This window comes from Erpetoichthys calabaricus, chromosome 4 (assembly GCF_900747795.2).
Source record: "Erpetoichthys calabaricus chromosome 4, fErpCal1.3, whole genome shotgun sequence".
NCBI classification, from domain to species: Eukaryota; Metazoa; Chordata; class Cladistia; order Polypteriformes; family Polypteridae; genus Erpetoichthys; species Erpetoichthys calabaricus.
In genome coordinates, this window is record NC_041397.2 from 148256301 (window position 1) to 148283695 (window position 27395).

Genomic DNA, 27395 nt, shown 5'->3' on the forward strand with positions numbered 1-27395 from the left:
CATACAGGAATTTCTATTCAAAAAATCTCATCTCATGACACAAGGTGATCTAACTTTTGGATATAAATATAACCATCAGGTAAGGGAAAGGCAGAGAGAAAGAAGTCTGATCTGAAGACTTATTGAACTCGCATCTGTCTGCACCTTGTTATTTCCTCTTCACCCAGGTAATACATATCTGTTTTTCTTTTTATTAATTTGTCATTCATTATATAATAAAAACGTCTCTGTAAGTGCATTAATAATTTTTTATAACTACTTAAATATTTTAATGTAGTTTTCTAGTAAACAAGGCAAGCACCCAAATTAGCCAAAGTGCAAAAAATTCTTTCTTTTCTTTATAAACAGTCAAAATGTTCAGCATGAAAATGGCATGGATTGCACTGCTGGTTTTAGTGCTCGTGTCTTGTTCTTCAGCAGAAAAGGAGGGTAAGTAACTGAAAATTATAGTTTTAAATTAAAATGGTATTTTGAATTATAAAATGAATATACAACTAGTCTCAACTGCTTACTACAGAATATGTTTTCTTTACCCCAGTTCTGGAATGCTGTGTGCTTACAAGTTTATTCTAACTAGTTTTTCAATTAGAAATCAGTTCTTACAGCAACCGGAGTTTGTCATTTAAATAGATGACTCGATACTGCTATATCAGTCTATGATCACCTATACCCACAAATAGGTATTTTACTTGTGTGATCTGCTATATCTTGGCACCCCCTCCATCCCTCATACTTTTGTCACATGCTGCTATTTCCAGATAAACATACTGAGCTGAGGGTTATTGTGACGTATTCCAAGAGGCAATTATAAGTTTGAAATACTTATTATTATTATTATTATACTATTATGCAAGATATGCATATTCTGGTTAACTTAATGTAATATAATGTGATGTAATCCAGTAAAGAAGGATTTTCTTCATGTTGTTGGCTGTGTTATTGAAAGTAAATATTATATTGTATCATACTCCTTTGAAGACATAACAGCTATCTCATCTACTGGTAGTTAATTTGTTATTTGCAGTTAACTGAATGAAATAAAGCAATTTGGCCATTTATCGAAAAGTAATACACTACTGAAAATTTCTGAGACTGCAGACACAAACTTGTTCTGCTCAAAAATGAACTAAATGAGACAAAGCAACAAAATGAAGATATTGTCTTCTAATGTTGAAATTACCTGTAATAAAAACCAATCTCTCCTATGGATTCACATTAGCAGGCTTAAGACATTCTGCTATATGAATTATGGTGGCATAACTGTTTAGGATTTTACTTACACTGTTACTAGAGGAAAAGCAGTATGAAGTTTAGATTGATTGTATTTATCTTACTGAAAATCATATTTATCTAAATATATTCTAACTAGCTTATCCAGTTCAGTCATTGTAAATTTAGAGTTGACAATAATACTTTTATGCAAATCTTTATGGGAGAAAAACTTGAGTACCCCAAGAAAATCGATGGGAACACATTGAGAAAGTCTGGTAACACTTTAGGATCGGATGCTTTTAAGGTCTTGCTATGATGCATCTGTTAGTCACTTATTGTTATTTAATACAAACTGAGCTTTTGTTAAGGTCTTTTTTAACAGAGCCATGACTCTCTCTAAACCTCTAAAATGGCCCTAGATGAGTGAATGTAGTTTTTGTCTGTTTGCTCTGGCTCCCCACAAGCATGTAATGACATATGTGGATGTTTATAATGAATTGATGATAATGCCATATTATTCTATTCCTCAATCAGCTTAATCAAATTCCAGGAGCCTGCAGCAGGAGATGGCTGGTCCATTGTAGGACCCACTCATGCACGCACCAATGCTCCCACATTGCCAATTTGAAATAGTTACTCAATGATAATAATTCAATGTTTTTTTAAATGGTTTTAATGAGGTCATTTGTTTAATGCTTTCTGCATCTTAGATAATTACTTTGTTTGGAATCCCACCCAGCGCTGTGTTTTTTCTTTATTTGTAAGATGCATTTTCTCTACAAAATGTATGTATGTTAACTTCTATCTCTCCAAGAGTCTAGCCAATCCACAGCACACAGCAAACAATTTTGACGATTAAACATTATTTTAAAGGTGGAGAATTGTGTGCATCTATGTAAAGTTTGATTCCAAAATCTACAAAACCTTTGAAAAAATATCTCTATTGAGATTCATTTTATTTTTGATGGCATCGAAACTTTTTGATTAAAATAACCTTTGCCTTTTCTTGTTACTTTGTTTTTTACTCATTCCATAATATGCCAATGTATAGATGAGAAAAGACAAAAAAATGAAAATGAGGCACCGAGAACTGAAATAAAAAAAAGACCCTCATCCCATGATTCATCAGAAAGTAAGTTTGGCTTTATTTGTCTATTCATAAACACACTGGACATTTTATTCACAACAAGCCTCCATCCCATAGCATTTCACAAGTATTCAGTGTAGTTCTCTCTACATTTCTGTAACTGGAGCACTGGCAGGGGAGGTAACTGAGCCTCAACACCTGAGGCACTGGGTCAATAACATGAAATTAAACAATGAATCAAAATGATATTGTATCATATTCCTTCATTCATACTCTATCATTTATCTATAAAATGAAATGTTATTGTTGCCGTGAATGTCACCATTGTATCAGCTACATAACCATTGCCATTTTAAGTGAATATTTAATAGATATTTAAACAAATTGGCAGGACATCAGAAAAACTAAAAGGTACCTTTACAACCAGTGAACACTTGAGTCTTGTATAATATTCTGATGAACAAAATTCAGGTATGCAGTGTTTTATGGAACAGTTTTAAAACCATGACTTATGATACAGTATACATAGTCCAGACATTTAATCTAGCATAATAAGTAAACAGATAATTAATGTCCATGCATTACCTCCAAACTAAAGTCAGCTAAAGTTAAAAGAGCTCTTGGTTTAATTAAATTGCTTTACTTTATTGTGCATATGAATGTCATGCTTAAGGATATAGAAGGGTATTTCTTTTGCAAATAAGATGTCTTTGTTCTGCTAACAATAGTTCATCACATTTTAACACACAGATCAACATAAAACTTTTGGTAAAGATAGTAAATCTGGTGAAGCTGAAGGAAATGAACATTCTCCTACAAAACGTAAGTATTTTCTATTTTTCTATAACATGGCCTGTTTTCTCTTTTGCAGTGAGTAGTAATATTAGCAAGCTGGGCTGTATAAGTAGTTGCCATATTGAAAACCTATATACAGTATTTCAAAATGACGTACAGTTAATTTTTTACTAATGGTGTCATTTAACTTAAAAAAAAAGCTAGAATATGACAAAAACATGGCATTCTTACTCGTCTACATGAACTGTATATTCTCTGACTACAATAATAACTTATGGATATTTTAAAACCACGTTGATATACAGTATAATGGGTGGAAATTATGGATGCCATTATGTTCTGGAACAAAAAGGACTCCACTCTCTTCTATACAACAATATAATCTTGAGCACTCAGAAGGATCAATTCTTTAATAAAACATAACAACACAAAATAACTCTGTCTAAGCCACATAATCCGGGAGCTGGTATATCACAGGGTCATTGCTTGTCCACAACCACACTCCCACAGGTTTAGAGTTGCCAAATATGTTAACACAAACATTTATGGGTCTTCAAAAAGAAGGAAAATTGGAGTACCTATAAAAAAAAACAAACAAAAAACACCAGAATAAAGAGAGAATATGTAAATGTTGCATGTACAACAACAGGATGAGAATCAATCTTAAAAACAAAATATAATAATAATAATAATAATAAAAAGTTGCCCACTGCTGGTCTACCCAAATATTTCAGTCTGCTCTCATCATCAAAACATGAAGGAATTATTCAATGTCAGCAAAAATATTCACTTTCCTATGGTTGTGCAAAAAGAGCAGTTTGTATTATTACATTGCCAAGGAGTCTCCACATTTTTTTTTTTTTTTTTTTTCCCATAATTTACTGTCTTAATCTTCTTTGTTTATTTATCTGGTTTGTACAATGCTATATACTGTATATTCTGCCGTTCTTTATTTATTCTGTAAGTGCCTTGAGCATGGGAAAGGCGCTATATAAATAAAATGTATTATTATTATTATTATTATTAACTTGACCCATTAATGTTAGACACAATAGGCCATAGCAATCAGTGCTCTTTGATACCTTTTTCTAGGGATTACATCCAAGTTGCTGGGGTTAAATTAAAGGAGACACTAAACATGCTGCCCCATTATATCTTGATTTTGTGTCAAGGTAGTCCACAAATGTTATTTTAATAATAGACAGGCATTAATGGGGTACTCCAAAGGATCTGCTGTCATTTACCAACACCATGGTGCTAGCAGTGGTTCTGGCATTGGCTTTCCTATCTGGCATCTACAATTTGACACTTTAAGAAACTTGCTCTACATATACTGTATGCACATTTACACACAAGCACTTATGTAATCTGCGGAAGTGAGTGTATCTCTCTATCATATTAAAAATGTTTTCCGTTGTGTCCACGTTACTCAGCCTTGATCACTCCCCTCCACACCGCTCACCCAATAATTACTCCTACAGAGCACATCCTCTCTTTGTAGTACCCTGTGACACTCTCAGTGCTAACTTGCCCTTCAACACAGTTGGTTATAATGTCAAGACAGAAAAGCAAATTATCTACTGAAGAACATTGAATTTAGATCGCAATAGAAAAAGAGCAGCAAGAGCTGACAATGAACATCGAGAAAGGAAAATGAACAAAAAAGAGCTGTATATAATAACAATCAGGAACATAGAGAATCGTCCAATAAGCAAAAAAGAGAAAAATATCTTGAACAATATGCAAACAGAAATGCAAAAAAGCAACGTTTATAGAATTTAAGTTAGAGAATAAAGTTATTCATAATATTGTTTTTCACGAAGCATTGATATAATTTAATCTTTTCTTTACATTTTATTATGTTTAATTATGTTTTACTTTTTTACTTTTTATTATATTTTATTATTCATTGGTATTTCAAATAGACAGTAGTAGTGAAATGACAGTAACTGATTTTCTATCTGTAATAACTAAGGACCAAACCATCGTCCTCCCATGCCCTGCATACTCTTCTGTATACCATCTCTTTAAATATAATTGCTTTCTTTAATGGAGGGGCACCCCAACACCCCTTGAGCAGCTCAGCCACAAGTATGCCTCTTTCTTTAAAGGAAATGTATTTTAAATAAGACCATCAAGTGTGGTGTAATGGTTAAGACTTTGGACTTCAAACTCTGATACTGACACGTGTTATCATGAGCAAGTCGCCTCATCTGTCACTGAGCCAATTGGAAAAACAAAAGAAATATAATTAATTGTATCTCAAATGTTGTAAATTGACTTGGATAAAGACATCAACCAAGTGAGTAAATAATAATAAATATCAGGCTGTCTTATTCTGAACAAGATCCACAGGAAACAATTTGAAAAGACTCTGGCTGTTTAGGTTATGTGCCTTGGAGATACTCAATGGGTGCTAAGTTAGTAAAAAGAACTCAGAATTGCAGGGAGACTTGAGGCCAACAGAGGGAGTGATGCAAGTCAGGCCATAAGACTGCCTTCATCTGAAGTATAATAAGCACTGATGTTTTGCAGATAATATAAATGCTTCTGATTTTTATTGACTAAATGGTTAATTTAATTATTTGACAGAAATGAATTAAAGGGAAGCTTCAAAGGAAGTGGCAGTAATAAGTGTATAACAGAGTGTTTTAATACATTCAGCTTGAGTGTTAGATTCTGCCATAAACTCTCCATCTTTCATTTTTTCTGTAACACAGGCAACAAGGTATCAACTACAACAATGAAGGCAAATAATCCAGCCCGTTCAACAAAGATTCCACAAAGTAAGTCTCCAGCAGTTTATACCTTTTATTATGAAATTTTCCGGACTTTCCATTTGTGATATTAAAGAACAAGAATGAAACACATTGGAATGCCTGCCATGGTCTCTATTATCTTGGCCCTTATGAAATCCCAGGGTGATTTACCTGTGGAGTATAAATGTTTTTTCCTCTTGTTGTCTGCTCTCTTCAAAAATAGGCTATATGTGGTTGTGTTATTAGTTACATGTCAATTTGCAGTTAGGAATGTGTTTATCAGTGGCAAGGTTATTATAGTTAACGAAAACTAAAATCAAAACTGAAACTATTATTAAACAAACATTTTCGTAAACTGAAATAAAATAGTTAACAAAACCGAAATGAAAAACTAAAACTAAATGAAACTATTAAAGTAGCTGGAAAGGCTAACAGATATAAAATATCTGTAGTACTAGGGTGTTGTACCGTGTTAGCCATTATGAATGTAGAGAAAAGCCAAGCAAAATGACACCTTTTATTGGCTAACTAGAAAGATTACAATATGCAAGCTTTCGAGGCAACTCAGGCCCCTTCTTCAGGCAAGATGTAATACAGAAACTGAAGTTCCCTGTGTTTATATCACACTCTAGGACAAGAAACAACATTGATAAATCTTTAAATGTAAAAAATTAATAGATTAATTCAGGCTAGGGTTAATTTAACAATTTAACAATTTTAGCATGAGTAAGGAAGTTGGGAAGTTAAACTCATGCTAAAGTTTAATACATTACAACATGGATTGAATAGAGACAAGAGTTTATGGTCAGATATGAGGATTGTTTACATCTCTCAGAATGACAGACAACCTGTCTACAGATCCACATTGTTTTGAAAAAACTCATTACAAACTTCAAAAGACTTTGTTGGACAGTTATCTTATCTAGAGATCTTGACAATACATTGTTCTTTTCTCTTTTGTTAAATTAACCCTAGCCTGAATGAATCTATTAATTTTTTACATTTACAATTTCTCATTTAAATATTTACCAATGTTGTTTCTTGTCCTAGAGTGTGTATATAAACATAGGAAACTCCAGTCTCTGTATTACATCTTGCCTGAAGAAGGGGCCTGAGTTGCCTCAAAAGCTTGCATATTGTAATCTTTTTAGTTAGCCAATAAAAGGTGTCATTTTGCTTGGCTTTTCTCTACAGATATAAAATAATAATTTACTAAAATATTTTTAGTTTTCGTTTTTGAATGAATATTCTTGCCGTTAGTCTTTAACCCTTGTAAGTTTTAACTCTAAAACAGAAAGTCATCCACCACGAGCCGCCTGCATATATTCATCCAGTGAACGGCGGCTGATGACGGAGGGCGGCTGTTCACATAGCATTAGTATGGGGGTGCATAAAGCGTGAGAAATAGAAAGCGATTTGCGTGCCGCCTTTCTTTGTGCTTGTTGTATATCAAGATGTAATTCAAACAGCTGAAGTCAGAATGTGCTGGTCAACAAAACGTTAATAATATGGACAGAAAAATCACGAGTGAGTAACGTTTCAGTTTATTTCTCACGTGTCTACTTTTTGTTGACAGCAATTCATCTGTCACTTCGCACAGGAGAAATCGTTTTTACTTTCTCATGTAGGCCTACGAAGTATAGAGAAAGTATAGTAATCATGAAAAAATTCGACCTCGATATTTTGATGAATCTTGATGTTATAGACTAACCAATGTCCAACAATACTATTTTTTGGAATTGTGTGCGTATGCGCGCGCGTGTATGCGTGTGTTGGTGTGTGTGTGTGTGTAAACACGATAACTCAAAAACGCAACTAGATAGATGGACGAAATCTGGAATGTGGCTGTTACACCACAATTATAGATCTGTATTAACCTTTGGGCCAAATCCATCACCCGGAAGTGGTAGGCTACTTTACCTGAACACACACTCGATTTTTTTTTTTTTATATATATAAAGCCGCAGAGTCCGATTTATTCAACTTTACTTTTATAATAATTGTTCAATATATTATTAATTTGATTTTGTTGCTGGTTTCTTAATGTACATAATATAATAATATAATCATTGTCTTGGAGTTTACTCCTCAAATACAGTATCCATCCCGATATCTGAGTATACAAGAAAGTCGAGGGGAGAGCACTCCTGGTTTTTGAAAATAAAACGGCACTGATCGAGGTCATCATATAAGATCAGCATATTGTTGCTAACCAATCACTTTTGCTTTAAAAACATTGTTTAACAACGAAGTGATACAAACAAAGGTAGAGAGTCTGACAAGTGATGAAAAACTAAACATACTAATGGGTTTTTGTATTTATTCCATATTTATTAATTGATCTTTTTTAGTTCATATGCACAACTCAAAATACCTGATATTGTGAAAGTAATCCATTAGCAGAATTATATTTTAAAATATTTGTCTCCCTTTTTTCAATGTTTTTATATCTCTCTCAAAATAGATAGTTGAAATATCATATTCTTTCTGTTCTTATCAGCCTTATCATACATACAGTATTGCATACCAGGGATTTTTCCTGCCTTGCATCCAAACCTGCTGCTGTAGGCTCCAGATTTCCTGCAGTCCTACTCTGGATAAACAGGTTTAGATAATGTATATGTTGTTCTTAATCACAGGCGCTGTCTCTGTTGTTTTATGCCTGTCTGTACTCCTATTAACTGCTCTTGCTCTGCTCATTATGGGTTTACTGTCCTTTATGATGGTCTGTTCAAGACTCATCACCTCTAACCTTGACACTACATGCTTGTTGTTCTTTGTTTCCCTCAATACAGCAAGGTGGGGTCTGCACACTCATTCAAGTCCAAGAGCCCTGTTCTTTCTAAGCCCCTGTGATTTTCATGAGAAAATATTTTAAAAATTATAAAATTATGAAATTGTTCATATTCAGTGTCTAGTTTTGATTATGCTTGTTTTTATCAGACAAAAACAAAACCAGATAGTAAACCAGGCAGTGTAGTAAGCTTCCACTAACATTAAACTCGTATCCAAATCTGTTAAGTGTGCAGTTCTGTCTGACTGTGACACAAAACTAACTCCGTGGGCACTCCATGCCATAATTACTAAAACTAAAACTGAAACTAATATATATATAAATAAAATAAAAATGTCTTTGGGAAATAAAAACTAAACTAAAACTAAAAATACATGATGAAGGAAAACTAAAACTAAACTGAATTTCCAAGTAAGGTCAGAAAAAATATAGAAATAAAAACTAATATAAAAAGGCAAAACTATAATAACCTTGATCAGTGAGCCTTGTGATGGCCTGTAAACAAATCCAAAATTTGTTCCTGCCCTATAACTGTTACAGGCAGGGTGGTGGGGTACCAGAATTTTGGAGATTAATGACGATATTAGCTTTTTGACTTTTTGTAACAGGATACTTGTTTGATGGTTAATAAGATTAAGAACCACCCTATCTTGATAAGAGGATTGAAACTCTACAGTGGACTTAAAAAGAGCCAGGGCTTCTATGCTGCTTTGTGTTCTTCCACTGTTTTTCCCTCACTTATTTTTATTATTATATACTTTTCTTTTAATAAAACCATTTATTTTAGTAAATGGTTCTGTTCTTCAGCTTCTGGATAACAGAGGTACACTTTATCATCAAACATGAACACATAGATGAAACAGAAGTGAACATACATTGTTGGACTAAAATCTTAATCTCCATTGCCAAAATATTTATAATCAAATAAAAATAACAGAAAAAGAAGATGACATAGCAACAAAACAACAGAAAGACAACCACAGCTATTAAAGTTCAAAATCGCCTTGTAGAGTTTCAGTATCTTGTGTGACTGCCACCTACAGCCACTGCTGTTTGACCCCAAGTGAGCAAGTGAGCCTCTGAATCTGCAGTGTGGATGCTATGCCATTCCTAAGCAGAAGGTCCACAAAAAGCTGCTAACCATTGTCAGCAAAGGTTAACACCCCTGGATTTTGGGATCCAGGGCATCCTAAAGACATGTTGTGAAGATATGGTCAGGGGAAAAGGTAGAACAAAGCAGCATTTGCACATCATCATTAACTCCTCATGACAGTTGTGACCACAGCAGATGTGTGTGGCCAGGCATTTTTCTTTTATAGGATCAAATTATCTAGGTGGTATGAACAGATGGCCTCAGGTCAGAGAGGTCACTTTGCTCTAAGCTCAGCAGCAAGCAGGCTTGTGCCTCATGGGCTATCCCTGATGTGGGAATTATCTGCCGACTTTTCAGCAGCAGTACAGGTAATAGATCTGTAACAATTTGTTAAATCAGCAGACTGATATGTCCGTCTTGTCCTGGTAAAGAGACCTTGTATGATCATTTGTAATATTGATCTTCAGAAAGCCTGGTTGTAGTTTGAACACAGGGCAGTGGCTTAATTCACAGTTTGTGTGAACACTAGAACATAACATGTCCACCTCCAGCATGCCAATGGCCCTCTCCTTTGGGTATGGTGACATTTCAGGTATTATGGAATACACAAAAACCTAATAAGTGTGGCCTTTGCCTTAGGGTGACCTACACTTTGAAGGCCTTTTTAATTGTGGCCTGATCACATATTGTTCCACCCAGACCTTCTTGGAAAAAGTGCACTTCTTTACTTTTCATGTGTCTGACACGTATTGTTCTTTTCATAAGAAAAATAAACTGACACCTCTTTGTGAAAGCATGCAAGGTTTAATTGTTCCTCTTTCCAGAAACTGTTGTGTTTCTTTTTTTTTCAAAGTACTGCGTACAAATTGCCTAAACACACACATGTTAACACATAAGTACCTGAAGAAAAAATTTTTTTACAGACAATAGTAGAGCATACATAGTCCATGCAGGGTGACCATGGAGTTATGAGGCAGCATATGGTGTTTGGAACTTTTGGGAAGTAGCAAAAATCACTATAACCCCATTTCTAGAGTCTTTTATTCATTATTGTTGGTATAATAAATCTAAGGTAATTGATAGGCATTAATTTAATTTATTATGAGGCATTTTTATGAAATCTAAAAGAGTTGTGTACATCTGGCCAGTGTCGTTGCTAAACCTCTTCAATTTCAATGAATACTAGGTAATGTTTTCTTGCTGTACACATAGTCCTGATTTTTAAAGATTAGTTTACTAAGGAAAGCCAGTGAAACAAATTTATTAAAAAAGTGTAAGTAAAAAAGAAATTCTCAGATATTCAGAGTTTTTAATTTTTTCAGTTTGATTGTTAATTTCTACACTGAGCTCTCCATCTTTCTTTCTGTGACACAGACAACAATACACCAGCAACCATAAATGCAATCAATCCAGCCATTGGCACAAAGATGCCTCTAGGTAAGCCACTAAGTCAGTCAGAACTCTTTGTCTTCTGTTTGCTCATACAGGCACAATGCAATAGCAGCAGTAAATGGACATTGTGTTGTTTTGATTGGAAACTTCTTTGTGGTTGAATAAGTGTAAGAACCACCCCACCTTAACACTAGAATTACCAGAGTCTACGAAAAAACTCGTAGATCCGGCCCACCTTAAAACCGTTCTCACCTCTCTTTTGTCTTCTAAATGTGCCGATTAAGAGGAGCAGCGAGCAGCCAGCTATTCCATCCCCCACCGTCGCAGAACGTTCACTAAGTTTTCCCAGCTCATGGCTTGTTTGATTATCTGGGAGTGACTGAACTGCTGGAGTTTTAGAATAGAAATAATAGATCGCTATTTGGAATACTTGCATTTCATGCGTGTTCCGTTTCTACAGTAATCTGTGTAAACACATTGCTAAAACAGAAACTTTTTCATATTTTAGTAATAAATGTTACAAAATGTAGAATGTGTAAAGCCCGAGTTCCTAAGATCAAATAAACACTTCCACAAAAGCTTCACACACCATATAACACTTTCCGTGGCGTAGCGCGCTAAGATTTGCTTCTCAGACCAAGTATCTTTTCTTTGCCTCACAAACATGAGTTCAATTCCCTGCTGGGGATAAAGTGTTACTTCTTTTTTTTGTTTTTAACCTCAAACGGACATAAAATTTGTAAATTGGTATGCACTGTGAGTTAATGAGATCGTTATATTTTCATGTGGGATGCTCCTTTTAAAATATTTTTTTAACAATTGAGACTGCAATTAACATGAACAACTGTCCTTATAACTTATTTTTTTCAAGATCCATAACACACAGACAGACAGAGCACTGCGTAATACAGAGACAGACAGGCAGAGATATACAAACAAACAGGGAAGGCACACGTACTGAAAGAAAAAGCACTGAATAAGCTCACCCGCTCTAACATTATCCCCTCCCCCCGATCTGACTATCTAAGTAACAGCGCAAGTACAGACGCAAACCAAGTGTGATCAAGAGTCCTGGTTCGATCCCCACTCACTCCTATATTTGCCGTTTTCAGTAGTAAGCTGCTCTTTTTGTTAATATTATACAGTACACACATGCACTTGATTTGTGTCTGTACTTGCGCTGTTACTTAGAGAGTCAGATCGGGGGGAGGGGTGATGTTAGAGCGGGTGAGCTTATTCAGTGCTTTTTCTTTCAGTACATGTGCCTTCCCTGTTTGTTTGTATATCTCTGCCTGTCTGTCTCTGTATTACGCAGTGCTCTGTCTGTCTGTGTGTTATGGATCTTGAAAAAAATAAGTTATAAGGACGGTTTGCTGACTTGGAGCACCACTGCCTTACTGTGCCACAGAGACGCGAGTTCGATTCCCAGCTTTGAAGATAGTGTTTTTTTTTTCCTCAAACGGACATTGAATTTATAAATTGGTATGCACTGTAAATCGTTAACTTTAAAATGTCAATCGCGGTTATTTCTGTTGATTAATTCATGCTTTTTTACTTAGAGTCAGAACAGGAGCTTTTTCAGCTTATTCAGCTTCTGATCTGACTCAAACAGCGCCAGTATAACTTCACACCCAACCTGACGCTGTTCGTTTTCAAATAATATTGCATTACTTCGACGATGTTTTCTGATTGGTACTATTCGCGTCATAAAATGATTTCTTCAAAATGTCACATATATTTGTCTCTTTCTTTTTTTAAAATGTGCGTTGTAGCACTCAGCAACTGGCCACCTGCATGTTCTTGCGCACACTAAACAAGACAGCGCTATATGCAATCATCAGATTCAAATGTTAAGTTATATAGCACAGAATGGAAATCAGCAGTTCTTAGCATTCCACCATGCAAGCTGTCATATCAACCGCCTACTGTAACTTGCTTTCTTTTTTCTTCGGTTATAGTCTTGAATAAAAGTGCACTTGTTTTGTTATACTTTTACATCAACATATGTTCCTGTGTTTGAGCTACATGGGCATGCTCAAAAAATACACGTATAATGCCACGAAAAGTGCATGCAGACACTTCAGTTCGCAAGCATTGGTACGACAATGCAGTCACAAGTACACTGCAGGGCTTTAGCGCGTCTTTATGTGAAAACAGCATCAGATGGGGAATGTCTGATGATTGCATATAGCGCTGAAGTTACTGCTCTTTACTATGCTTTCCTCTGCATGTCCTGGAGTACAAAAGAAACAGCATATAGCAACATGTGGGGACTGGCAATATTGGGGGAAAAAAACACGCGGTCGTATGTATCGTGATACACTGCAGAACTATAGCGCTTCTTTATGTAAAAACAGCAGTGTCAGGTGGGGGGCGGTAGGGATGGATCCTGAACGCGACTGAGACAATGAAAAGTGAATTTTAAAAAAATAAAGCTAACCTTTACAAATATCATAAATTACACCAGCTGTTACAGACTGAAATCAAATGTATCTTTTTATTCTAAAATAGTGAAAATAAGAACACTTCTCAAATGGGAGATGTGCAGGATCGAACTCATGACCTTCTGATTCCCAGTCAGCAACTGATACTGTTACGCCACAGAAGCAGCAATAGTTAATGTCTCACACTAAGGCGGGTTTTTTTGGTGGCGGCTTTTTTTGTACCTTTTGTGAAAGTGTTTCTTTGATATTTGGACTTCAGGCTTCATACATTATATAGTTTATGCCTACATTTTGTCAATTGCTACTAGAATATATAACACGTTTCTGTTTTAACAATGTGTTTACACAGATTACTGTAGAAATGCAACACATATGAAATGCGTGTGTTTCAAATAACAATCTTATTATTTCTACTCTAAAACTCCACTTCACTCCCAGGTAATCAATCAAGGCAAGAGCTAGGAAAAGCCTGTTTACGTTCTAAGTCGTTGGGGGGATGGAATAGCCAGCTGCTGGCAGCATGTCAGGTTTTAAGAAGCGATTTAAGGTGGGCCGGATATACGAGTTTTTTCGTAGGCTGTGGTAATTCTAGTGTTAATGAGAGGATTCAAACCTTACAAATGACTTAGAAAGAGCAGGAGCTTCTCTGTTGTATTATTATTATTATTATTATTATATTTTTTTGTTTTACTAAAATGAATACAGGATGTTGTTCTTCACATTCTGGATAACGTTGACCCAATCAGCAAACAGGAATATGTAGATGGAAAAGAAGTGAAATATTTATTGTTGGACTGAAATCTTCATTTTCATTCCTAAAATAGCAATAACAAAATGAGATTTATAGAAAAACAAGACAACATGGTAACAAAAGAACTGAAAAACAGTTTCAATTGGTACATTTCTTAGTCATCTTGTAGTTCTTCAGTTTTTGTGAGACTGCTACTTGCATCCATTACTGTTTGATACATCTTGTGCACAAAGAAAGAGCTTCAGAATCCGCAGTTATGGATGTTAAGACATTCACGCAAAAAGACATCACAATTTTGCTAACTGTTGTGAAGGGAAAGTTCACGTCCCTGGATTTTTGGACAGAATTTCAATTAAATTCAGAGTGTTTAATTTGTTGAACTTTGATTGTCACATTCCAATCAAAACTCTTTGTCTTCTGTTTGCAACAGCAGCAGGAAATCCACCTAATCCAGCCATCAATACACAGATACATCAAAGTAAGTCTACTGTAATTTATACCCATTTGCTTTCTATTTGGAGTTTCTTTGTCTGTGTGGATTTTTGCACAGGTTTTCAGTTCTCATCCTAAACATATGTGTGCCAAGTTACTTGGTAATTCTAAATGTGAATGTTCATGAGTGGGACCTATGATGGCTAGCCGCCCTATCCAGGATTGGTTTCTGCCCTTTTGCTGGTGGTGTAAGGACTCAGTCAGGCTTGGAGTTACGATACCAGTATTGTGGAGGAGAGTGAGGACATTGTGTTGTTTTGATTGGACGTTTCTTTGTGGTTGAATAAGTGTAAGAACAACCCCACCTTAATGAGAGGATACAAACCTTACCCTTACAAATGACTGAGAAAGAGCCAGGGCTTCTCTGTTGTTTTAAGTTCCTTTGCTGTTTCTCCCTCCCTTTTTATTGTATTTATTATTATTATTATTATATTTTTTTGTTTTACTAAAACATCTTATATAAATACAGGATGTTGTTCCTCACATTCTGGATAACGGTGACCCACTGAACAAACAGGAATATGTAGATGGAAAAGAAGTGAAATATTTATTGTTGGACTGAAATCTTCATTTTCATTCCTAAAATAGCAATAACAAAATGAGATTTATAGAAAAACAAGACAACATAGCAACAAACGAACTGAAAAACAGTTTCAATTGGTACATTTCTTAGTCATCTTGTAGTTCTTCAGTTTTTGTGAGACTGCTACTTGCATCCATTACTGTTCGATACATCTTGTGCACAAAGAAAGAGCTTCAGAATCCGCAGTTATGGATGTTAAGACATTCACGCAAAAAGACATCACAATTTTGCTAACTGTTGTGAAGGGAAAGTTCACATCCCTGGATTTTTGGACAGAATTTCAATTATATTCAGAGTGTTTAATTTGTTTAACTTTGATTGTCACATTCCAATCAAAACTCTTTGTCTTCCGTTTGCAACAGCAGCAGGAAATCCACCTAATCCAGCCGTTAATACACAGATACCTCAAAGTAAGTCTACTGTAATTTATACCCATTTGCTTTCTATTTGGAGTTTCTTTGTCTGTGTGGATTTTTGCACAGGTTTTCAGTTCTCATCCTAAACATATGTGTGCCAAGTTACTTGGTAATTCTAAATGTGAATGTTCATGAGTGGGACCTATGATGGCTAGCCACCCTATCCAGGATTGGTTTCTGCCCTGTCGCTGGTGGTGTGAGGACTCAGTCAGGCTTGGAGTTACGATACCAGTATTGTGGAGGAGAGTGAGGACATTGTGTTGTTTTGATTGGACGCTTTTTTTGGTTGAATAAGTGTAAGAACAACCCCACCTTAATGAGAGGATTTAAACCTTACCCTTACAAATGACTCAGAAAGAGCCAGGACTTCTCTGTTGTTTTAAGTTCCTTTGCTGTGTCTCCCTCCCTTTTAATTGTACTTGTTATTATTATTATATTTTTTTGTTTTACTAAAACATCTTATATAAATACAGGATGTTGTTCCTCACATTCTGGATAACGGTGACCCACTGAGCAAACAGGAATATGTAGATGGAAAAGAAGTGAAATATTTATTGTTGGACTGAAATCTTCATTTTCATTCCTAAAATAGCAATAACAAAATGAGATTTATAGAAAAACAAGACAACATAGTAACAAACGAACTGAAAAACAGTTTCAATTGGTACATTTCTTAGTCATCTTGTAGTTCTTCAGTTTTTGTGAGACTGCTACTTGCATCCATTACTGTTTGATACATCTTGTGCACAAAGAAAGAGCTTCAGAATCCGCAGTTATGGATGTTAAGACATTCATGCAAAAAGACATCACAATTTTGCTAACTGTTGTGAAGGGAAAGTTCACGTCCCTGGATTTTTGGACAGAATTTCAATTAAATTCAGAGTGTTTAATTTGTTGAACTTTGATTGTCATATTCCAATCAAAACTCTTTGTCTTCCGTTTGCAACAGCAGCAGGAAATCCACCTAATCCAGCCGTCAATACACAGATACCTCAAAGTAAGTCTACTGTAATTTATACCCATTTGCTTTCTATTTGGAGTTTCTTTGTCTGTGTGGATTTTTGCACAGGTTTTCAGTTCTCATGCTAAACATATGTGTGCCAAGTTACTTGCTAATTCTAAATGTGAATGTTCATGAGTGGGACCTATGATGGCCATCCACCCTATCCAGGATTGGTTTCTGCCCTGTCGCTGGTGGTGTGAGGACTCAGGCAGTCTTGGAGTTACGATACCAGTATTGTGGAGGAGAGTGAGGACATTGTGTTGTTTTGATTGGACGCTTTTTTTGGTTGAATAAGTGTAAGAACAACCCCACCTTAATGAGAGGATTTAAACCTTACCCTTACAAATGACTCAGAAAGAGCCAGGGCTTCTCTGTTGTTTTAAGTTCCTTTGCTGTTTCTCCCTCCCTTTTAATTGTATTTATTATTATTATTATATTTTTTTGTTTTTACTAAAACATCTTATATAAATACAGGATGTTGTTCCTCACATTCTGGATAACGGTGACCCACTGAGCAAACAGGAATATGTAGATGGAAAAGAAGTGAAATATTTATTGTTGGACTGAAATCTTCATTTTCATTCCTAAAATAGCAATAACAAAATGAGATTTATAGAAAAACAAGACAACATAGTAACAAACGAACTGAAAAACAGTTTCAATTGGTACATTTCTTAGTCATCTTGTAGTTCTTCAGTTTTTGTGAGACTGCTACTTGCATCCATTACTGTTTGATACATCTTGTGCACAAAGAGCTTCAGAATCCGCAGTTATGGATGTTAAGACATTCACGCAAAAAGACATCACAATTTTGCTAACTGTTGTGAAGGGAAAGTTCACGTCCCTGGATTTTTGGACAGAATTTCAATTAAATTCAGAGTGTTTAATTTGTTTAACTTTGATTGTCACATTCCAATCAAAACTCTTTGTCTTCCGTTTGCAACAACAGCAGCAGGAATTCCACCTAATCCAGCCATCAATACACAGATACCTCAAAGTAAGTCTACTGTAATTTATACCCATTTGCTTTCTATTTGGAGTTTCTTTGTCTGTGTGGAGTTTTGCACAGGTTTTCAGTTCTCATCCTAAACATATGTGTGCCAAGTTACTTGGTAATTCTAAATGTGAATGTTCATGAGTGGGACTTATGATGGCTAGCCACCCTATCCAGGATTGGTTTCTGCCCTGTCGCTGGTGGTGTGAGGTCTCAGTTAGGCTTGGAGTTACGATACCAGTATTGTGGAGGAGAGTGAGGACATTGTGTTGTTTTGATTGGACGCTTTTTTTGGTTGAATAAGTGTAAGAACAACCCCACCTTAATAAGAGGATTCAAACCTTACAAATGACTTAGTAAGAGCCAGGGCTTCTCTGTTGTTTTAAGTTCCTTTGATGTTTCTCCCTCCCTTTTTATTGTATTTAGTATTATTATTATTATATTTTTTTGTTTTATTAAAACATCTTATATAAATACAGGATGTTGTTCCTCACATTCTGGATAATGGTGACCCACTCAGCAAACAGGAATATGTAGATGGAAAAGAAGTGAAATATTTATTGTTGGACTAAAATCTTCATTTTCATTCCTAAAATAGCAATAACAAAATGAGATTTATAGAAAAACAAGACAACATAGCAACAAACGAACTGAAAAACAGTTTCAACTGCTACATTTCTTAGTCATCTTGTAGTTCTTCAGTTTTTCTGAGACTGCTACTTGCATCCATTACTGTTTGATACATCTTGTGCACAAAGAAAGAGCTTCAGAATCCGCAGTTATGGATGTTAAGACATTCACGCAAAAAGACATCACAATTTTGCTAACTGTTGTGAAGGGAAAGTTCACGTCCCTGGATTTTGGGACAGAATTTCCAGCCATCAATACACAGATACCTCAAAGTAAGTCTACTGTAATTTATACCCATTTGCTTTCTATTTGGAGTTTCTTTGTCTGTATGGATTTTTGCACAGGTTTTCCCTTCTCATCCTAAACATATGTGTGCCAAGTTACTTGGTAATTCTAAATGTGAATGTTCATGAGTGGGACCTATGATGGCTAGCCACCCTATCCAGGATTGGTTTCTGCCCTGTCGCTAGTGGTGTGAGGACTCAGTCAGGCTGGAAGTTACGATTCCAGTATTGTGGAGGAGAGTGAGGGCATTGTGTTGTTTTGATTGGACGCTTCTTTGTGGTTGAATAAGTGTAAGAACAACCCCACCTTAATGAGAGGATACAAACTTTACCCTTACAAATGACTTAGAAAGAGCTAGGGCTTCTCAGTTGTTTTAAGTTCCTTTGATGTTTCTCTCTCCCTTTTTATTGTATTTATTATTATTATTATTATATTTTTTTGTTTTACTAAAACATCTTATATAAATACAGGATGTTGTTCCTCACATTCTGGATAACGGTGACCCACTGAACAAACAGGAATATGTAGATGGAAAAGAAGTGAAATATTTATTGTTGGACTGAAATCTTCATTTTCATTCCTAAAATAGCAATAACAAAATGAGATTTATAGAAAAACAAGACAACATAGTAACAAAGGAACTTAATAACAGTTTCAGCTGGTACATTTCTTAGTCATCTTGTAGTTCTTCAGTTTTTGTGAGACTGCTACTTGCATCCATTACTGTTTGATACATCTTCTGCACAAAGAAAGAGCTTCAGAATCCGCAGTTATGGATGTTAAGACATTCATGCAAAAAGACATCACAATTTTGCTAACTGTTGTGAAGGGAAAGTTCACGTCCCTGGATTTTTGGACAGAATTTCAATTAAATTCAGAGTGTTTAATTTGTTGAACTTTGATTGTCATATTCCAATCAAAACTCTTTGTCTTCCGTTTGCAACAGCAGCAGGAAATCCACCTAATCCAGCCGTCAATACACAGATACCTCAAAGTAAGTCTACTGTAATTTATACCCATTTGCTTTCTATTTGGAGTTTCTTTGTCTGTGTGGATTTTTGCACAGGTTTTCAGTTCTCATGCTAAACATATGTGTGCCAAGTTACTTGCTAATTCTAAATGTGAATGTTCATGAGTGGGACCTATGATGGCCATCCACCCTATCCAGGATTGGTTTCTGCCCTGTCGCTGGTGGTGTGAGGACTCAGGCAGTCTTGGAGTTACGATACCAGTATTGTGGAGGAGAGTGAGGACATTGTGTTGTTTTGATTGGACGCTTTTTTTGGTTGAATAAGTGTAAGAACAACCCCACCTTAATGAGAGGATTTAAACCTTACCCTTACAAATGACTCAGAAAGAGCCAGGGCTTCTCTGTTGTTTTAAGTTCCTTTGCTGTTTCTCCCTCCCTTTTAATTGTATTTATTATTATTATTATATTTTTTTGTTTTTACTAAAACATCTTATATAAATACAGGATGTTGTTCCTCACATTCTGGATAACGGTGACCCACTGAGCAAACAGGAATATGTAGATGGAAAAGAAGTGAAATATTTATTGTTGGACTGAAATCTTCATTTTCATTCCTAAAATAGCAATAACAAAATGAGATTTATAGAAAAACAAGACAACATAGTAACAAACGAACTGAAAAACAGTTTCAATTGGTACATTTCTTAGTCATCTTGTAGTTCTTCAGTTTTTGTGAGACTGCTACTTGCATCCATTACTGTTTGATACATCTTGTGCACAAAGAAAGAGCTTCAGAATCCGCAGTTATGGATGTTAAGACATTCATGCAAAAAGACATCACAATTTTGCTAACTGTTGTGAAGGGAAAGTTCACGTCCCTGGATTTTTGGACAGAATTTCAATTAAATTCAGAGTGTTTAATTTGTTGAACTTTGATTGTCACATTCCAATCAAAACTCTTTGTCTTCCGTTTGCAACAACAGCAGCAGGAATTCCACCTAATCCAGCCATCAATACACAGATACCTCAAAGTAAGTCTACTGTAATTTATACCCATTTGCTTTCTATTTGGAGTTTCTTTGTCTGTGTGGAGTTTTGCACAGGTTTTCAGTTCTCATCCTAAACATATGTGTGCCAAGTTACTTGGTAATTCTAAATGTGAATGTTCATGAGTGGGACTTATGATGGCTAGCCACCCTATCCAGGATTGGTTTCTGCCCTGTCGCTGGTGGTGTGAGGTCTCAGTTAGGCTTGGAGTTACGATACCAGTATTGTGGAGGAGAGTGAGGACATTGTGTTGTTTTGATTGGACGCTTTTTTTGGTTGAATAAGTGTAAGAACAACCCCACCTTAATAAGAGGATTCAAACCTTACAAATGACTTAGTAAGAGCCAGGGCTTCTCTGTTGTTTTAAGTTCCTTTGATGTTTCTCCCTCCCTTTTTATTGTATTTAGTATTATTATTATTATATTTTTTTGTTTTATTAAAACATCTTATATAAATACAGGATGTTGTTCCTCACATTCTGGATAATGGTGACCCACTCAGCAAACAGGAATATGTAGATGGAAAAGAAGTGAAATATTTATTGTTGGACTAAAATCTTCATTTTCATTCCTAAAATAGCAATAACAAAATGAGATTTATAGAAAAACAAGACAACATAGCAACAAACGAACTGAAAAACAGTTTCAACTGCTACATTTCTTAGTCATCTTGTAGTTCTTCAGTTTTTCTGAGACTGCTACTTGCATCCATTACTGTTTGATACATCTTGTGCACAAAGAAAGAGCTTCAGAATCCGCAGTTATGGATGTTAAGACATTCACGCAAAAAGACATCACAATTTTGCTAACTGTTGTGAAGGGAAAGTTCACGTCCCTGGATTTTGGGACAGAATTTCCAGCCATCAATACACAGATACCTCAAAGTAAGTCTACTGTAATTTATACCCATTTGCTTTCTATTTGGAGTTTCTTTGTCTGTATGGATTTTTGCACAGGTTTTCCCTTCTCATCCTAAACATATGTGTGCCAAGTTACTTGGTAATTCTAAATGTGAATGTTCATGAGTGGGACCTATGATGGCTAGCCACCCTATCCAGGATTGGTTTCTGCCCTGTCGCTAGTGGTGTGAGGACTCAGTCAGGCTGGAAGTTACGATTCCAGTATTGTGGAGGAGAGTGAGGGCATTGTGTTGTTTTGATTGGACGCTTCTTTGTGGTTGAATAAGTGTAAGAAAAACCCCACCTTAATGAGAGGATACAAACTTTACCCTTACAAATGACTTAGAAAGAGCTAGGGCTTCTCAGTTGTTTTAAGTTCCTTTGATGTTTCTCTCTCCCTTTTTATTGTATTTATTATTATTATTATTATATTTTTTTGTTTTACTAAAACATCTTATATAAATACAGGATGTTGTTCCTCACATTCTGGATAACGGTGACCCACTGAACAAACAGGAATATGTAGATGGAAAAGAAGTGAAATATTTATTGTTGGACTGAAATCTTCATTTTCATTCCTAAAATAGCAATAACAAAATGAGATTTATAGAAAAACAAGACAACATAGTAACAAAGGAACTTAATAACAGTTTCAGCTGGTACATTTCTTAGTCATCTTGTAGTTCTTCAGTTTTTGTGAGACTGCTACTTGCATCCATTACTGTTTGATACATCTTCTGCACAAAGAAAGAGCTTCAGAATCCGCAGTTATGGATGTTAAGACATTCACGCAAAAAGACATCACAATTTTGCTAACTGTTGTGAAGGGAAAGTTCACGTCCCTGGATTTTTGGACAGAATTTCAATTAAATTCAGAGTGTTTAATTTGTTTAACTTTGATTGTCACATTCCAATCAAAACTCTTTGTCTTCTGTTTGCAATAACAGCAGCAGGAAATCCACCTAATCCAGCCATCAATACACAGATACCTCAGAGTAAGTCTACTGTAATTTATACCCATTTGCTTTCTATTTGGAGTTTCTTTGTCTGTGTGGATTTTTGCACAGGTTTTCAGTTCTCATCCTAAACATATGTGTGCCAAGTTACTTGGTAATTCTAAATTTGAATGTTCATGAGTGGGACCTATGATGGCTAGCCACCCTATCCAGGATTGATTTCTGCCCTGTCGCTGGTGGTGTGAGGACTCAGTTAGGCTTGGAGTTATGATACCAGTATTGTGGAGGAGAGTGAGGACATTGTGTTGTTTTGATTGGACGCTTTTTTTGGTTGAATAAGTGTAAGAACAACCCCACCTTAATGAGAGGATTTTAACCTTACCCTTACAAATGACTCAGAAAGAGCCAGGGCTTTTCTGTTGTTTTAAGTTCCTTTGCTGTTTCTCCCTACCTTTTAATTGTATTTATTATTATTATTATATTTTTTTGTTTTTACTAAAATCTTATATAAATACAGGATGTTGTTCCTCACATTCTGGATAACGGTGACCCACTGAGCAAACAGGAATATGTAGATGGAAAAGAAGTGAAATATTTATTGTTGGACTGAAATCTTCATTTTCATTCCTAAAATAGCAATAACAAAATGAGATTTATAGAAAAACAAGACAACATAGCAACAAACGAACTGAAAAACAGTTTCAATTGGTACATTTCTTAGTCATCTTGTAGTTCTTCAGTTTTTGTGAGACTGCTACTTGCATCCATTACTGTTTGATACATCTTGTGCACAAAGAAAGAGCTTCAGAATCCGCAGTTATGGATGTTAAGACATTCACGCAAAAAGACATCACAATTTTGCTAACTGTTGTGAATGGAAAGTTCACGTCCCTGGATTTTTGGACAGAATTTCAATTAAATTCAGAGTGTTTAATTTGTTTAACTTTTATTGTCACATTCCAATCAAAACTCTTTGTCTTCCGTTTGCAACAGCAGCAGGAAATCCACCTAATCCAGCCATCAATACACAGATACCTCAAAGTAAGTCTACTGTAATTTATACCCATTTGCTTTCTATTTGGACTTTCTTTGTCTGTGTGGATTTTTGCACAGGTTTTCAGTTCTCATCCTAAACATATGTGTGCCAAATTACTTGGTAATTCTAAATGTGAATGTTCATGAGTGGGACCTATGATGGCTAGCCACCCTATCCAGGATTGGTTTCTGCCTTGTCGCTGTTGGTGTGAGGACTCAGTCAGGCTGGGATTTACGATATCAGTATTGTGGAGGAGAGTGAGGACATTGTGTTGTTTTGATTGGACGCTTCTTTGTGGTTGAATAAGTGTACGAACAACCCCACCTTAATGAGAGGATTCAAACCTTACCCTTACAAATGACTCAGAAAGAGCCAGGGCTTCTCTGTTGTTTTAAGTTCCTTTGCTGTTTCTCCCTCCCTTTTTATTGTATTTAGTATTATTATTATTATATTTTTTTGTTTTATTAAAACATCTTATATAAATACAGGATGTTGTTCCTCACATTCTGGATAATGGTGACCCACTCAGCAAACAGGAATATGTAGATGGAAAAGAAGTGAAATATTTATTGTTGGACTGAAATCTTCATTTTCATTCCTAAAATAGCAATAACAAAATGAGATTTATAGAAAAACAAGACAACATAGCAACAAACGAACTTAATAACAGTTTCAGCTGGTACATTTCTTAGTCATCTTGTAGTTCTTCAGTTTTCTGTGAGACTGCTACTTGCATCCATTACTGTTTGATACATCTTGTGCACAAAGAAAGAGCTTCAGAATCCGCAGTTATGGATGTTAAGACATTCACGCAAAAAGACATCACAATTTTGCTAACTGTTGTGAAGGGAAAGTTCACGTCCCTGGATTTTGGGACAGAATTTCAATTAAATTCAGAGTGTGTTTAATTTGTTTAACTTTGATTGTCACATTCCAATCAAAACTCTTTGTCTTCCGTTTGCAACAGCAGCAGGAAATCCACCTAATCCAGCCATCAATACACAGATACCTCAAAGTAAGTCTACTGTAATTTATACCCATTTGCTGTCTGGTTGGAGTTTGTGCATTTGAGTGAAATTTTACTGTGGTTTTCTGTCCTCGTCCTGAAGATATGTGTGCCAGATGAATTGGTAATTCTAAATTGAAATTGTTTATTTGTGAGCCTTCTGATGGCCTGCTACCCAGTCTGGGATTGGTTTCCATCTTGCAAATGATCCTGTTAGGAAGACTGGGTGGTCAGCCACTTAATGTGAGTGAAGCAATATGTTTGTTGAGCGTGTGGCACAATTCTTGATGACTAAGTGGAAGTGAAACCTCACTTTGGAAGTGATGCTGCTCTGATAAGCTCTTGCTCACCGCAGCTATGAATTATTTACATTATTTCAATAGTCTGGCATCTGTTTTAATTTTTAATTATTTTTACTTTATATTTAAGAATGGAGCCTACTGAGGTTTCATGATACAACTCTTGAAATACATTCCCAAGCACTTTTCAGGAACATTTTTATAATAGACATGCTTTGTAGATTTTTCTGAAGTATAACAACTTTAAAACTTTTTAGAATTTTAAGTAATTTCAGGACTGTTTTAAAGGTAAAGGAATAAATAAGACATTTCTTCTGGGCTGTGGATTTTTAGACTTTAGTCCAGTAAATGGCTGTTTTGAATTTTTTGAGACTCAAAGCTCTTTGAAAAACTTGAAAATAATGAAAACTCTTTGGAATATTTCTAAATTTACAGCAGCAACCCAAAGTACTACCTTTCAGGTGAATGTCAATGCATCTTCATCCAAGTAAGTTCACAATGTTATTACTAATAAATTACTAATAGTTTTGGTTAAGTATATGAGGTAGCACAATGCAGTTAAAATCATTGATTATTTTAAATTCATTATTCATACTGTATTATATTTAATAATATCCAATCAAAAATAAATATAAATGGTCAAACTGGTTAGCACGAGACTAGGAACCTGAATTTTAACCTTAGCCCAGACATTATCTGCTTGAAGGTAGTGCATGTTCTGGATATGTTCTCTAATCATAGTCACAAGTGTTTGTATTAATGTTAAGTTTAAACTGGCTCCATAAATGTGAACACAGTATTGTGTATGTGTGCATGTGCCCTGTGACTAGCAGTACATCCAGAGTTTATTGTATTCCTGCATTGTGCTCTGTCTTTATGTTCATTTTCCAATTTATGTGCAATATACATTATTTATTTATTTTTTTATTTATTTCTGTTGCTGTTTGCATGTACATTTCCCCTTGGGATTAATAAAGTTTGTCCAATCTAATCTAATCTAATGCTGCTGTATGTACAGGATAGGCTCTGGGTTTCCCACAACCATGTAGTGCAGCAAGTTTATAAAATATATGGGTGGCAAAGCAGATTCCAATACCACATTTTATCATTTTTTATACTTTGACTAGGTTGACCACATTCTATGCTCAAGCAGGATTATTTATTCTTCTGGTGTGGGATAGAAATGGGAGTCAATAAAATGTGCACAGAAAGCAAAAACACCTATTTGACTTGAACATGCCTGCTCAAAAAGAACATGCAATTCCTTTACATTGTAGTGCAGCCTGTCTGGTTTTTCTCTTCTCACTTCTATTTTCCTTCCTTCTTTTGTGTCTTTAGTCTGTGACCACCATTCTTCCATGCTTGAAGGTGTTATATTCCTGAAAAGGTGTGGTCACGTATTAGACTGGGTTTAAGTCTCTTCTTCACACAAATAGTTTTATTTATTTTAAAAAATATTGTTCTGTCATTGTTAGTAATATTATTTCTTTAAAAACTATTTCCAGACCATAAATGTCAAGAAAGAAAGATTTACAACAGGCAAGAAATAAGGTAAGATCAATGTAATTCACAGAGAATTAATCAAATTTTTCTTTACTGTAAATGATATTTGGCTTATTCCTGATTTATTATCTGAAAACAATGAAAACTACAATTGTGTCTTTGAAAAATAACATATACATGTAATAACTTGGTGTGTCAAAAAGACATGACTTCTCACTGATTCAAATTTCATTTGATATGCACATCTTCTTGGTCAACAAATTAGGCTGTTAGTTCCATTCTTGAGTTCCAAAAAGTATTGAATATTCCATGGCTACCAGAACAGCATATGAGCTTGACTCAGATTATCAGTGTTAGATTGGAAGTCATGAATGGCCAGTTCTTGTCATAATTCTTCTGATGTTTTAATAGCTATATAAATACTTAAGTTTGTGAGTATTTTTAGAAGCTGAATAATGAACACTGCAGTAGGTCAAAAGCCTTGGCCTAAACTAACAATGTGGGAAACAAAACACTTAAAGTGATTTTAAAGGTATTGCAGTGTATTTAAATAGTGCTACAGGCTCACTCATTGTGGGAACACCAATACTACAAACACAGAAATCATAATAGAAAAATAGTCAATACGCTAGTCATTTTCTCTTGTGAATTAAATTGTTCTCCTTTTTTGTCTTTTTGTTGACAGTTGACCTCTTCAATAGAATAGTATTTATCTGATGGCTTGATGCTATGTAACACCTATGTACTGTGTACCCAGGATGTCTATAAAGAGTGAATCTTAACAGACTTGGGACCAACTGGAACAATGAACTGCATGAAGGCTTAGCAATCATTAGTGAGCAAAAATATAAAAACTTCTAAGTGTAAATTCTTTTTAAATCAATAGTTTCTTTTAACTGTTACTTATTGACATTTTTTGAATTGAAATAAAATAAAATGTTGCATCCAAA

At 35.2% G+C, this 27395-nt stretch overlaps 1 protein-coding gene across 50 annotated transcripts; it reads left to right on the top strand.

Annotated features, from left to right (window-relative positions):
- On the top strand, positions 1-27395 carry LOC114650318 (circumsporozoite protein-like). Of its 50 annotated transcripts, none has more exons than XM_051926990.1 (18): positions 1-167; positions 349-429; positions 2264-2344; positions 3050-3121; positions 5815-5880; positions 11115-11177; positions 14758-14805; positions 15765-15812; positions 16768-16815; positions 17771-17818; positions 19677-19724; positions 20684-20731; positions 22593-22640; positions 23595-23642; positions 24605-24652; positions 25378-25429; positions 26448-26493; positions 27131-27395. In XM_051926990.1, exons 2-17 carry the CDS (start codon positions 354-356, stop codon positions 26452-26454), a joined length of 849 nt encoding a protein of 282 aa, XP_051782950.1. In that variant the 5' UTR covers positions 1-167; positions 349-353; the 3' UTR covers positions 26455-26493; positions 27131-27395. The 50 variants fall into 50 exon arrangements, with proteins under 50 accessions (XP_051782950.1, XP_051782954.1, XP_051782953.1 ...); XM_051926994.1 differs by having other exon boundaries at positions 24608-24652; XM_051926993.1 differs by having other exon boundaries at positions 23598-23642.

Excerpts from the sequence above, each read along its gene's own strand:
- LOC114650318 (XM_051926990.1), top strand. The coding sequence starts at position 354 with ATGTTCAGCATGAAAATGGCATGGATTGCACTGCTGGTTTTAGTGCTC. Across the intron at positions 14,806-15,764 it reads CAATACACAGATACATCAAA|CAGCAGGAAATCCACCTAAT; the intron begins GTAAGTCTACTG and ends CGTTTGCAACAG. Across the intron at positions 15,813-16,767 it reads TAATACACAGATACCTCAAA|CAGCAGGAAATCCACCTAAT; the intron begins GTAAGTCTACTG and ends CGTTTGCAACAG.